This window comes from Pseudophryne corroboree, chromosome 12 (assembly GCF_028390025.1).
Source record: "Pseudophryne corroboree isolate aPseCor3 chromosome 12, aPseCor3.hap2, whole genome shotgun sequence".
NCBI classification, from domain to species: Eukaryota; Metazoa; Chordata; class Amphibia; order Anura; family Myobatrachidae; genus Pseudophryne; species Pseudophryne corroboree.
Window position 1 is genome coordinate 71,415,627 of NC_086455.1, and position 15,062 is coordinate 71,430,688.

At 47.5% G+C, this 15,062-nt stretch overlaps 1 protein-coding gene across 1 annotated transcript in view; it reads right to left on the bottom strand.

Annotated features, from left to right (window-relative positions):
• The window catches only part of FBXO33 (F-box protein 33), a 32,495-nt gene extending 21,675 nt beyond the window's left edge, over window positions 1–10,820 (bottom strand). The window contains exons 1-3 of the mRNA XM_063947632.1: window positions 10,092–10,820; window positions 4,500–4,610; window positions 2,323–3,008 (exon numbers count right to left, since the gene is read on the bottom strand). Of these exons, the coding sequence (XP_063803702.1) occupies window positions 2,323–3,008; window positions 4,500–4,610; window positions 10,092–10,522 (1,228 nt within the window). The 5' untranslated portion in view covers window positions 10,523–10,820. The remainder of the gene's footprint in view (window positions 1–2,322; window positions 3,009–4,499; window positions 4,611–10,091) is intronic.
• Between the last annotated feature and the right edge of the window lie 4,242 nt (window positions 10,821–15,062).

The following is a 15,062-nucleotide window of genomic DNA, read 5'->3' on the forward strand; positions in this document are numbered from 1 at the left end:
TGTGAAGAATAAGTTGAATAATAATACTTAACGTTAAGGGAGTAATAAACACAAAGTTTGGATTGAGCTTGATATTATTTCCGTAATGGCAAATGCAGCATATGACGGGTGCATCAATTCCAGGTGTGCAATGGATCTTTCATGTAGACTCCATAGTAAGGCAAATGGCACCATAAAAAAGAAATATAAATAGTGCAAGTATGTAAAAACAAACAAAGTTTTAATACAAGTATGCACTTACAAACATTTGACAAAACACAGCATGGTGGGTTCCCCAATGGCAAAACAGCATAGGTAGGCTCCTGATGTTCGAGGAATTTGCAACACTCACTTCCGGAATGTGAGTGCTGCAGCAAACCCACGATCTCCAGCCACGCAGGGTGTCCCTCCTAAAGCCATGCTAGACGCGTTTCAGACCAAAGTCTTTCCTCAGTAGCGTGGCTTGTGCTCTCCTAGTTGTCCTTATATTGAGAGGAGACAGGTGTTCCCAGTCCCCGCTGATCGGCGCCGTGCATGCGCGTCAAGACCGGAACCGGAAGTGACGTCGCGATTTGCGTTCCACTCAGCCTGAAGTAATACGCTTGCGTTCCACAGTCCGTTTCTATGACAGAAGTCACTAAAGACAGTCCAAATACCAGTTCATCATAGTAAAACCGGAGCTATGTCTTTTGTGCAGTCAGAAAGTGCTGGTTCCCTATTTAAAAGCCTGAGAGCCATTTGCCTTACTATGGAGTCTACATGAAAGATCCATTGCACACCTGGAATTGATGCACCCGTCATATGCTGCATTTGCCATTACGGAAATAATATCAAGCTCAATCCAAACTTTGTGTTTATTACTCCCTTAACGTTAAGTATTATTATTCAACTTATTCTTCACACTGGTGATAAGTGTTTTGTATGGAGTTTTTTGAGCACAAATTGTGAATGTGGTACTCTCCTTAGCGCTGGAGTGTGTATATCTATCCTTTCTTCTATCTACTGTTTCTGAGTAATTTGGATGCGTTACTCCGATATACATAACTAGCTGCAATATAGGGGGTTTTTTTTGCGCACCAAAACGGGAAATATTTTGTTCACTATAGATCACCTCAGTCCGTCTAGTTCCTGGTTTGACGTCACAAACACGCCCAGCGTCCGGCCAGCCACTCCTCCGTTTCTTCAGTCACTCCTGCGTTTTTACCTGGCACGCCTGCGTTTTTTAGCACACTCCCTGAAAACGGCCAGTTTCCGCCCAGAAACACCCACTTCCTGTCAATCACACTACGATCAGCAGAGCGACTGAAAAGCTTTGTTTGCCCTTGAGTAAAATAGCATAGTTTTGTGTAAAATTGCTTAGCGCGTGCGCCCTGCTGTGCATACGCATGCGCAGAACTGACAGATTTTAGCCTATTAGCAATTCTGCCAAAAATAGCAGCGAGCAAACAACTCAGAATGACCACCATTGAGTCAAGGGACGAGGATGTAATCCTGCCTCTGTATAAATCATTGGTACGTCCGCATCTGGAATATTGTGTTCAATTTTGGGCACCATATTAAAAAATACAAATAAAAAAAAATACTGGGGAGCTCGAAAGAGTTCAAAGGTGCGCTACTAAACTGATTAAAGGGTTAGAGACACTGGAGTATGAGAAAAGGCTTACTAGGTTACATTTACATTCCCTTGAAAAGAGGAGACTAAGAGGACACATTATTAATATCTTCAGATATGTAAAGGGTCAATACAAAGAGTTAGCAGGGGATTTGTTTATTAATAAAACTCTGTATAGGACACGTGTGCACTCACTGAAGCTAGAGGAGAGGAAATTCCGTACACAACGTAGGGTTCTTCACCGTAAGGGCAATAAGGATTTGGAACTCCCTGCCAGAGAAGATAATAATGGCAGACTCTTTAAACGCATTTAAAAACGGATTGGAGAGTTCTCTAGCTGAAAAAGATATCCAAGGCTATAGCATTTAATATATTGACATTACGTATATGGGTGTGATACGAAATATAGTTGTCAATAGGTACGAAACCATTATTTTGGCTGGTGCAATATAATATGCACTGCTTAATACGGATACAGGTTGAACCCGATGGGCATTTTGCCTCTTTTCAACCTCACTAACTATGTAACGATTAAATCTTGATGTTTAATTAATTATCTCAATTTCGTACTCTTCTATTACTTTTATGGGCATCGACCTCCCCTACACGCTTGATATGCCACCCACTGACATTCTAGTGTTCATCCTAGCACCCTGCACCTGTCAGAACCCATGCAGTTCCTCTGTCCTCAACCTTAAATCCCCCAATCAGAAGAGATAAGCAGAACTTACCATGAATAGCTAGCAGGGAAAGCCTCATGCACCTCCAGGCCAGGAGAACCAATGGGTCTTCATTCCTATTGTCACTGAGATCTGGAAATCTAGACATGTCATTCACATCATTCATTAGGATGAAATGTGTCAGGAATGTGTCGTATTGCCTGGATATGAGGTCAACAACCGCCCCAGACACACACGTGATATAGCTGTCAAAGTGAATCCGCTCAAGTGGTATGCTTGGTTTGAGAATTCGTAACATGTCATCACTCTTGACATCAAATGCCATCATGTAGACCCGAAGGTTGGCACTGTTCCGGGTTAGGGCCTTCCAGTCCTTGTCATCTGGCATCTTGTCCAGGGTTTTGCTCTTAAGGGAAGTGTTATGGACCAGGAGAGACAGTCTATGCAAAGGCACGTGATTGTTGTTAGCCAATACTCTCGTCATTTCTGCAGTGAAGTCACAGAAGTCCAGAGCCAGCGAGCGCAGATTGACAAACCGCTCTAATTCAATGGCGGTTATCAAGGTGGTATTGGCAGGAGTGTGATTATCCAGTAAGCTCAGATGTTCTATGGTGTTGGCAACTGGATTAGACAAAGATGCCAAAGATGTTGGAGTTACGATCTCAAGCATAAATCCACAGGAGAGCCATTTCATCTGCCTGCTGTTTCCCAGGATCTCCTCAAAGAGCTGCTGGATCCTGCAGGAACATAAGTAGACAAATGTAATACTGTTTTAGAACTGTGGAGACAAGAAATATAAATATAGTGTGTGGCTACCCGAACATCACATCCTTATGTGCTCTTGAACATCTTGCTATGGAATTAGAATATTGAGTTGGTCCACCCCTTTCCTGCTGTGTCATCTTCCACTCTTTTGGGAAGGCTTTCCACTAGATTTTTGACCATCATGGAGGATATGCAGCCTCAGCCTCTAGAACAGGCATTCCCAACCACGGTCCTCAAGGCACACCAACAGTGCAGGTTTTAGTGATATCCAGGCTGCAGCACAGATGGTTAAATCAAAATAACTGAGCTACTAATTAAGTTACCTGTGCTGAAGCCTGGATATCACTAAAACCTGCACTGTTAGTGTGCCTTGAGGACCGTGGTTGGGAATGCCTGCTCTAGAACATGGGTCTTCAACCTGTGGCCCTCCAGCTGCTGTGAAACTACACATCCCAGCATGCCCTGCCATAGTTTTGCTATTAAGGCATGCTAAACCTGAGGCAGGGCATGCTGGGATGTGTAGTTCCACAGCAGCTGGAGGGCCACAGGTCGAAGACCCATGCTCAATAACAACTTGTTCACAGGTGGCATACCAATTCATCTCAAAGAGTTCAGCTGGGGTTGAGCTGTACAGTTGGCGAGCCTGTATGCTCCATTTTCCAGGTTATACGTGCAGTACGTTCACTTACTGTTGCCTTTTTGTTTTCTTAACCTCCTTACTGTAGGTTTTATGATTTTGCACATCATTCTATGTAATCTCTAAGACGGTTGATTGTGAAAAATCCCTGTAGGTCAGCAGTTGTTGAGATACTCAAACCACCCTGTCTGACACAAACAATCATTCTGTGGTTAAAACCCCTTAAATCACATTTATTCTGCATTCTGGTGTTTGGGTTAAACAACGTAACCTTTTGACCATAAAGTAGCCTGCGAGATGCAGGCTGTGCTATAATTCAGGCAATGCCCGTATGTAAATGATTGCCACCTTAAAAATACGGACATAATCGCCGGAAATCCCGCAGAACCTACATCTCGCAGGCTATTACAGAAGCCCCTAAGTCTGAATTCTTTTAGTTGATGCCATATGATTGGCTACAGGTTTACTTATAAAGTGGATGAGTGAGGGTGTGAAATTATATGCCAACATGAACTTAAGTAGAATTATTTGCCCTCTTTACATATTACAGTTTGTGTGTATTGCACCACTCTATTACACACATACTGCAGCTATGATGCTGTTATTTTAATGTGCAGGCTGAAGGTCATTCAGAAAAGAAAGGAGATAGGAAGCAAGTTTAAGCTGAATTTAGCTTTAAGGCAGCACATGTGGTAGTTACTGATGCAGCTTTTCAGAGGATCACTAGCGGAGAAGCACAATAACTTCACTATGCCACAGCCGGCGTATGGTAAAGAGCAGCTCACTTTACACTACTTTACATCCCATTCCACAATACTCTACTTACTGGTGGATCTTTTTGCCACCTGGATCCACTTTATTTAGGTAAGCGCTTGTTATGGTGCCATTCTGTTGCAAAATACTGATGTCGCCAAAAAGGCTTAGCTTCTGAAGATTCCTAGAAAAGAGAAGAACAGAATCAAATAAAGCTACACGTATACCATTAATGCCCTGAGCATTACTCAGCCTTCAGATACATATACATGCCGAAACAGATAATGCAGGAGTCAGGAAACGTGTACAGTACAAGGGGGGTAATTCAGACCTGATCATAGCAGCAACTTTGTTAGCAGTTGGACAAAACCATGTGCACTGCAGGTGTGGCAGATATAACATTTGCAGAGAGTTAGATTTGGGTGGGTTATATTGTTTCTGTGCAGGGTAAATACTTGCTGCTTTATTTTTACACTGCAAATTAGATTACAGTTTGACTACACCCCACCCAAATCTAACTCTTTCTGCACATGTTACATCTGCCCCCCCTGCTGTGCACATGGTTTTGCCCAACTACTAAACAAGATTGCTGCTGCAATCAACTTGGAATTAGGCCCAAAATTCTTCACAGTACACGTTCCTTCAAAATGTAGTGCATATATTCACTGCCTAATAGTCAAACATTTATCAACAATATATTAACATACACATACAATAAGTCTTGTCTATGCTGTTACTTCAGATATCGTGAATACCGGGTATCAGTCTGTCTTGGTCTCCCATCTTGTACTGTAATCTCATTAGCAACAACCTCCAAAAAACAGAAGTTATGGCAGACTTACCGTTTCTCCAAAGTCCACAGTATCCACAGGGTCTAACTTGGGTTGTAGATGTTGTGAGAGGAACGAGCACCAAACGATTAAAGCTTTTGAGCTCCCGGAATGCAACTGTCCAGCCTCCCTATAACCCCGCCTTCTGCCTTTGTTACAAAGCTCAAGGCAGGAGCAGTCTTATTGAGAAGGAAGGAAGACCTATTGAGGTAAGAAGAACATACACACACTTCAATACCTGGAGGAAGAGGTTAGTAAATATAAAGATTCTCAAATCAGGTGCATCAGGGTGGGTTTCCTGTGGATACTCTGGATTTTGGAGAAAGAGTTATTAACTGTAAGTCTAACATAACTCCGGTTTTCTCCTTCAGGGTCCACAGTAGTATCCACATGATATACCCTGGGATGTCCCAAAGCAGCAACTAAGGGAGGGGACGCTCCTGATTAGACCGGAGAATCCTTCGTCCAAATGCAGCATCCTGAGACACAAAGGTATCAAGGCATAATGTCTATTGTATGACCATGTGGCTACCTTATAGAGTTACTCAGCTGAGGTACCAGACCTCTCTGCGGGAGATGCATCACTGGACGTAGTTAGTGTTCTAAGAATCTACGTGGATCATACCAGTGCCATCAGAAGGACGGGCACACTTTATTCTACACGTTTTTCCCAAGAGAGGATGGCCTGCCAATAAGAAACACTGGCTAGATGCCTTCGGATGACTATCTCCCTATCCCGGATAATGTCTCTGCCCACTCTACTTGTTTGGTAGGTCCTTCATGTGCAGCCAACTGTGGCGGCCTCAGCTGAGCAACTCTGTAAGGCAGCCACATGGTCATCAATTAACACATTCATTAGACATTATGCCTTTGATACCTTTGCCTCTCAGGACGCTGCATTTGGGCGAAGGATTCTCCTGTCCAATCAGGAGCGTCCCCTCCCTTATTTGCTGCTTTGGGACATCCCAAGGTAGATCCTGCGGACCCTGAAGGAGAAATCAGGAGTTTTGGTAGACTTACCGTCGATAACAGTTTCTCTGAAGTTTGCAGTATCCACAGGAAATCCACCCTGACGCATATGATTTGAAAATCTTTACACTTATTAACCTTTTTCTTCTGGTATGGTAGTGTGTGTATTTTCTTTTCACCTGAATAGGTCTTCCCTCTCGATAAACCTGCTCCTGCTTTGAGCTTTGGAATCAACTGAATTCCCTGACCTGGGAGGCAGGGTTATAGGGAGGCTGGACCGTTGCATCCTGGGAGCAAAAAAGCTTTAAGTTTGGTGCTCGTTCCTCTGACGCCACCTACAACTCAAGGTATATCCTGTGGACCCTAAAGGAGAAATAAAGGCAAGTACTTATCCATCATGAAATGCCATCAGGTAGGCATCCGATTGGCTATAAAAATATTCTGCAACAGGACAACGACCCCAAACATACAGCCAATGTCATTAAGAAATATCTTCAGCGTAAAGAAGAACAAGGAGTCATGGAAGCGATGATATGGCCCACAACAAGCCCTTATTTCATCGAGTCTGTCTGAGATTACATGAAGAGACAAAGATTGAACAAGCCTACATCCACAGAAGATCTGTGGTTAGTTTTCCAAGATGTTTGGAATAAACTCCCTGATGGGTTCCTTCAAAAACTGTGTGCAAGTGTACCAACAAGAACTGATGCTGTTTTGAAGGCAAAGGGTGGTCACACCAAATATAGATTTGATTTAGATTTCATTTACTTTGCATTTTGTTAATTGATAAAAAAAAAAAAAAAAAACTATAAACACTACTATTTTTGAAAGCATTCTTACTTTGCAGCATTTTTTTCACACCTGCCTAAAACTTTTGCACAGTACAGTATGTATGTCAGGAGGCTGAAGTATCTTCCTCATAATACAATGAATATGCCGTCAGTAGGGAGGCCAATCCCGGGAATCGGCGGGATCCCGGTATTTGGGCCCAAAAATGCCGGGATTTGAATCCCGGGATTGGAGCCTCCAATCCCGGGATTCAGGGGATTACAGTGCGCATGTGCGGGAGGGTTGGAAGCGGCGCGGGAGGGCGGGTGGGTGTAAGTAATAACACTTACTATCAGGCGCCCGCAGCAGCCATGGACACGCTGAACGCAGCGGCAATTCAAATGAAGGGCCGGCCGCCAGCCAATCAGAGCTGGCGGACCGGCAGCCAATCAGGGAAGCTGCCGCAGCAGCCAATCAGGAGCGACTGCTGCGGCAGCTTCCCTGACTGGCTGCCGGTCCGCCAGCTCTGGTTGGCTGGCTTCATTTGAAATGCCGCCGCGTTTAGTGTGTCCATGGCGGCCGCGGCCTAATAGTAACTGTTATTACTTACACCCTTCCTCCCGCACCGCTACCAACCCTCCCGCACCACTACCAACACCCACCCTCCCGCACCGCTACCTACCCCCATAGGTATGCGCAGACACCGACAGGCGGGTGCCGCTCCGGACTCCCCCCCCCCCCCCCCCCCTCCACGGAATGGCATTATAGTGTTCTCTCACCTCCCCTGTCCTGTACATAGACTGCTTACCTGGGCCGCCCAGGTGAGCAGTCTATATCCAGGACAGGGGAGGTGAGAGAACACTATAATGCCGTGCCGTGGAGGAGTCCGGAGCAGCACCCGCCTGTCAGTGTCTGCGCACACCTATGCCTACCCCCTCCCTACCTCCCGCACCACTACCTACCCCCTCCGCTACCCTACACCCTCCCTCCAGCGCTGCTCCCTACATCTTTCACTGGTCCCTACTGCAATCCCGGGATTGACCGTTTTTCAATCCCGAATCCCGGGATTGAAAAAACGGCCCAGGATTGGCCTCCCTAGCCATCAGGTCTGAGGTCTACAAGAAAGGCAAATGGTGCCACCGTACACTCCTACAGAATATTACCATGTAAAGAGCACAAACAACTTTTCCCAAGTGGGACTTTAGCTGCTTCCATGCAATCATATGGTTCTTTGGTGATTACTGCTAAGCGTACATGGGTATTGCTGGTTGCTATGGAGACATTTATACAACTTCCCTGCACAAAATTGTAACATCGTCTAAGTAAACTACAACTCAAAACCCACAGAATTATCTGGTTCCAGTCTTCACCTCTTGTTTTAATATACAAGTTGGTAAATGAAGAAGAGCAACGGAACGGATCAACCTACTAAACCACCTGCTTGTGTCTCCTTCAAGGATCATCTCTACAGTCACCGGGAGGCTTCCTCATAGATGACATGACTTGCTCACACTGGGATAGAGATGTTCCTCACTGACCGGGCCATAGACATTGGCAGATCATATATTAATGCAACAAAGTGAAACGCTAGAATAACACATCTACGGCTGCTAAATGTAACCTCCTACTGCGCACCCTCTGGCTTCTGTACTCCCGCACACAGCAAGTAGAAGGGTAGAGAAACACATCTGATGGCGCTAATCACACTCAGTAGGATTATTATATAATTAGTCAATAAACAGAATCAAAAACAGATTTGCAGCAATGCCACTGATCGGTACTGCAACCTCCGCATATCAATAAAGAAAACAAATGTGGATATGTGCTGACCTGTACGTTATGTGAAACATTACCACTATTCATTATTCAGTCTTTTAAAGAATACTGCCAGACTCTTGTTCTGTTAGGGGTACACATGTAGAGATATCTCCCAGGGATTTGCACTGAGCAAAGGGGGAGGGGGGGGGGGGTAAAGTGAGCCGACTAGATCTGGCATGCATGCTGCCAAATCTAGAGCCCCCCCTTTTATTATGTCTTTATTGAGTGTGTGTCGCACAGTTTAACTTTGGGTTTATTTATTTGTAACAATTACTCTTATTCTATGTATCTTTTTATGGAACAGTACAGAATACTGGGAAATATACATGCCAGACTTCTGATCCTTTAAAGTTCAATAGTTAATGTTTAGATACAAGTCAGCACATATCCCCTTTTTTTTTGTAGTAGGGTACACTGCTCCAAGGAGACCCCTTTGAGAATCCACATCACTGATCTACAAAATGACACCTGTGTGACTTCCACCCACAGCCTGCATTTGAGTAACACTAATCCATTTCCAAAAAGTATTTTTTACTGTCACTTTATTTACATCAGCAAATGGTACGTATTCAAGTGGTTGTATGGCATCTACAGATGCAACACTGCCCACCCATCCTGTGACCAGCCCACTTCCTCAGCAGGAAACTAATGGTGTGCCCATCTGTAGGTGAGGACAAATTACCTCTTCTGTCACACTGTAAGCTAAATGCATTACACTTAGCGGCAAACACAGATGATACATCCCCTGTGCAGTACATCTGGGTGCATGTGCCTACCACTCCTGTGTAATACAGGTGAGCATTCCTCCTATATGTAACTAAACATGCCTGCTCCATCTCCTGCAGGCAAGAGCAGACCCCTGTGCCCCCTCCTCTCCTGCAGGCAAGGGCACAATCCGGTAGTGCAGAACCCTGTGCCCACCCCTCACCTGTAGGTACAGTATGTACAGACCCCTGTGCCCCCTCCTCGCAGGCAAGGGCACAATCCGGTAGTGCAGAACCCTGTGCCCACCCCTCACCTGTAGGTACAGTATGTACAGACCCCTGTGCCCCCTCCTCGCAGGCAAGGGCACAATCCGGTAGTGCAGACCCCTGTGCCCACCCCTCATCTGTAGGTACAGTATGTACAGACCGCTCTGTCCCCTCCTCCTGTAGGAGAGTGCAGACCCCTGTGCCCACCCCTCACCTGTAGGTAAGTACAGACCCCGGTGCCCACCCCTCCTATAGATACACAGGGGAAGGTGGGCGCGGCTGCTGCCGAGCCTCTTGCATGTCACTCACCGGTTGTTCCGGATGCTGCTCAGGACACACAGCACCAGCTCCAGGTAGGTCTTCAGCACCTCCAACCACCGTGCCGAGGATTGCGCGTCCCCGTCGCTGCCTGCCTGCGGGCCCGGCGCTGAGCAGGACGGGGAGGCCGCGCCGAGCTCTGTCGAGCTGGACATGTAATTCTCAGCCGCAAACTCCACCCGCAGCTCCCGTACGAAGCAGCCGCATTTCCGCATGAGGAATTCCAGGCGCGGCCGCTCGGCCAGGGACACCCGCAGGCTCAGCCGCAGCTCCGGCCACAGCGCCGGGTAGAAGAGGCACTCCCGCCAGTGCGAGCAGGCGGCCGAGGCCCGCAGCCGGTCCGGGGCCGGAAGAAAGGAGAATATGTGCACGATCAGCTCGCTCGGGAGGGACGAGGCGCCGACGTCCCCGCACAGGGCCATGTGGTAGACCGGGAAGCAGCGGCGGCGAATGGCGCCACCAGCGGCCGAGAGTCGGGCCCCGGGGAACACACAAACTGAGAGGGACGGGGGGAGGGGCCTGGGAGCACTGCGCCGCGGCACCTACCACTCGCACCGAGCGCGGGGGGCATCACCGGCGCCTCGGGACAACGAGAACGCAGGGCCGCACTGCCTGGCGTCTCATCAGTCACTCACAGCACCCCCCGTTCCGCAGTGAGATGGTAGTGGTACGGTCCGACCTAGCCGCGTTCACTAATACTGCGCTGCTGGCTGCTACCACTGTACATGCTGCGGGGGGAGTCATGTTCACTCAGTGTTTATACGTACGTCACACGTCTCGTGTAGCTGGGCAGAGGGGAGCAGAGGAGGGAGTGACAGCAGCACGCCCCCTACCCACCCTTTGTGTACATGGTATGGCCCAGGCTCTGGGGGAGACAGGGTCTAGTGATGCAGAGAAAGAATGGCAGAGTTTAGTGTTTACAAAATAAATTAATGGATGGATGCTTGAACAAATAAAAATCTATATTGTTTTAATAAATGCTTTTTTATTTGTTCAACCATCCATCCAGTAATTTATTTTGTTAACACTAAGCGCTGCTATTCTTTCTCTATTGAGTATGTTGAGGGCAGCCATCAGTGGGGGACTGTGGGGACTGGTGTCTCGAACCCTTACAGAGAGGGGGGCCCATCCCTGGCTCTTACCGCCAATACCTGTAGAGCTGTGCCAGTCTGTGAATCAACAGCAGTCTAATGCGCAAGGAGTACTTCTTAAAACAAGCCTTATATGCACATCAGCTCTCTGTAAACCATTCCTGTAGGTACGCAATACTCATGTATGACATCACATAAGGAAGGAGCAGTGCTGCAGAATTTTTGGGGGGGAGGGAGGGGCTCTGTCTACTTTGTCAGTCCCGGGCCCCGTAATTCCTAATGACAGCCCTGTGTATATTGGCCATCATTCTGAGTTTATCGCTCACTGGCTAGTTTTAGCAGCCGTGCAAACGCTATGCAGCCGCCCACTGGGGAGTGTATTGTAGCTTAGCAGAAGTGCGAACGCATGTGCAGCCGAGCTCTACAAAAACAGTTTGTGCAGTTTCTGAGTAGCTTTAGACTTACTCAGCGCTTGCGATCACTTTAGCCTATTCGTGTCCGGATTTGACGTCATACACCCTCCCAGCCAAGCCTGCGTTTTTCCAGACACGCCTGCGTTTTTGCAACCACTCCCTGAAAACGGTCAGTTGCCACCCAGAAATGCCCCCTTCCTGTCAGTCTCCTTGCGGCCGCCAGTGTGAATGAAAACGTTGCTAGAACCTGTGCAAAACCACAAAGGACTTTGTATCCGTACGTCGCGCGTGCGCATTGCGTTGCGTACGCATGTGCAGAAATGCCTATTTTTTTACCTGATCGCTGCGCTGCGAACAACGGTAGCTAGCGATAAACTCGGAATGACCCCCAATGTTTAGTAGGTTTGACTAAAACCTACATATTAGCAGCAGCATTAGAAGAACTCGCCCAAGAGCGCCTGATTCTACCTCTTGGTAATTTATACATTTACAAAATAATTTTTCTCACAATGGCGCACACCACATGTAAAGTAAACAACAAGTTCTTACTCCAAAAGGGTTGGAAATAAAGAAAATCCAAGTTATTTTTAAGTTGGAGTAGTTCTTATCCATACTGTAGGTACTTCCATAAAGGAAAATTCCAGTAGATTCCCAATCTAAAAAAAAAAAGGAAAACAAGCTAGTGCAATATTGCAGAGTTAGATTTGGGTGGGTATTGTTTCTGTGCAGGGTAAATACTGGCTGCTTTACTTTTACACTGCAATTAAGATTTCAGTTTGAACACACCCCACCCAAATCTCTCTCTCTGCACGTTATATCTGCCCCCCCCCCCCCCTTGCAGTGCACATGGGCCGTCATTCCGAGTTGATCGCTCGCTAGCTAGCTACTTTTAGCAGCCGTGCAAACGCATTGTCGCTGCCCACGGGGGAGTGTATTTTCGCTTTGCAAGTGTGCGATCACATTTGCAGCCGAGTGGTACAAAAACATTTTGTGCAAAACAAGACCAGCCCTGTAGTTACTTATCCTGTGCGATGATTCTAGCGTTGTAGGTCCCGGAACTGACGTCAGATACCCGCCCTGCAAACACCTGGTCACGCCTGCGTTGTCCCTACCACTCCCAAAAAACAGTCAGTTGACACCCATAAACGCCCTCTTCCTGTCAATCTCCTTGCCATTGGCTGTGCGAATGGAATCGTCGCTAAAAGCGGTGCACAGCAACGATGCTCTTTGTACCCGTACAACGTGCGGGTGCATATGCATGAACAGTTTTGCCATTTTTTTACCTGATCGCTGCGCTGCGAAAATCGGCAGCGAGCGATCAACTCGGAATGAGCCCATGGTTTTGCCCAACTGCTGACAAAGTTGCTGCTACAATCAGGCCGGAATTACCCCCCTGGTCACCAATAGGGATGATTTGACACTGAAAGGAAACTATTCGCAAGCCCAACTACGGCGAGCGTACATTCCCGCAGCACGCCGCCGCCCCTAACAGAGCCAGAAGAGTGGTGAGTACTAAGCTGGCGTCCCGGTTAGCGGGTCGCTGGCCATTATGGCGGCATGAGGGTACAGAGACGCACGGCTTCTAACCAGGGCGGATTGCATCTCCAGACTCAGTACACAACTGCGTCTCAGTACACTGTACACAGTACCCACACTGGCAAACAAAGCCTTAAAACGGATCTGTCTCCATTTTAAGCACAAATTACCTCAGCCAGTATAAAAAAAAAAAGTGGGAAGACCGCGCGCCATTGAGGGGGCGGGGCTTCACTATGAGCGGATCCAGCAGCTCACCAGCGCCATTTTCCCTCTGCAGTGAGCACAGACGCTGACTGACAGGGACGCACAGCTCCTCCAGTGTGACTCCAGATTACCTCAGCAGTACCAGGGTGTCATAGCAGGGAGGGAGCGATTATTACTGTACTAAGTCCCCTCTCTGGGTACTTGGGGCCTCATTCCGAGTTGATCGCATGCTGCCAATTTACGCAGCGCAGCGATCAGGTTACTATTGCGCATGCACCGCAATGCGCACGTGCGTTGTATGGGTACAAACAGCATTGTTGCTGTGCAATGCTTCTAGGGACGATTCCATTCGCACAGCCGTTCGCAAGGAGATTGACAGAAAGAGGGCGTTTATGGGTGTCAACTTACCGTTTCCTGGGAGTGGTAGGGAAAACGCAGGCGTGTCCAGGCATTTGCAGGGAGGGTGTCTGACGTCAATTCCGGGACCGGACATGCTGAAGTGATCGCAAGGGCTGAGTAAGTTCAGACCTACTCAGAAACTGCAAAAAACTTTTTCGTCCCGCTCAGCTGCACATGCAATCGCACACTTGCAAAGCGAAAATACACTCCCCCGTGGGCTGCGACTATACGTTTGCACGGCTGCAAAAAGTAGCTAGTGAGCAATCAACTCGGAATGAGGGCCTTAGTCTGCGACCCGGCTAAGCTTGGCATTAGCAAAAAGGGAGCGGTGTGCTGGCTCCAAAATATCTCTGTTTCTCCCTGAAAGGGCTCTCTATGGGTTAATTGTGCTTTTAACCTTTCTGCTTTTAACCTTTCGTGTGTGTGTGTGTGTGCTGTCACATATACAATATGTCAGGCAAAGAGTGTGTTTCATGTACGACAGAGTGTTCCTCTTCCCCAGGGAGCTCACTGCTACGTGCTCAGTGTAGTGCACCTTCCCAGGCTAGCGTGGCTGGATTCCATCAAAGGAATGATTTCCAATATCTCTAATAAATGGTCCCGCAATGAGAAAGAGACGCAATACTTAAGACAGTCTGTGGATGAGATTATGAACAAAGACTCAGTCCCCAAACAAGCGTCTCAGCCCCCTGCCATTTGTCCACAAAAACGAACTCTGGCCCATATCCTGCAGTCTGACTCTGACGCTGAGAAGTCAGACATGGAGGAGTGGGAGGTGGATTCAGAAGGAGGGGACGCTGCTCTGTCACAGGGAATAGAGGGTCTTATAGAAGCTAACAGAGACGTGCTACAACTTCCTGATAAGGTGACAGAGGAGTGTGAGGAAACTTATTTTAATGTAAAGGGGGGTAGTCACGGAGAGATCCATGCTTAAAATCTAAGCAATCTGACTAGATTGCTTAGATATTAAGCACAGATCACGCATGTGTACCCCTCTCAGAGATAGCGATGCGCGGCCCGCACATCGCTATCGCCGGTGCTAGATTGAGCCTGCATGCAGGCCAATCTAGCACGTCGCTCATTTCACCCACTGGGTGAAATGAGCGGCCCCCCGTCCTCCCCCGCATCGCTCAGCACACATCGCGCTGTGCTGAGCGGCAGGAGAGGTGTGCTGAGTAGTTCGCTCAGCACACATCTCTTACGTGTATATGGGCCTTAAAAAAGAAGTCCTCAGTAATTTTTCCTGTGTCAAAGGAATTGAATACCCTATTTGAAGAACCGTGGGTTAATCCTGATAAGAAATTTCAAATCCCTTAAAG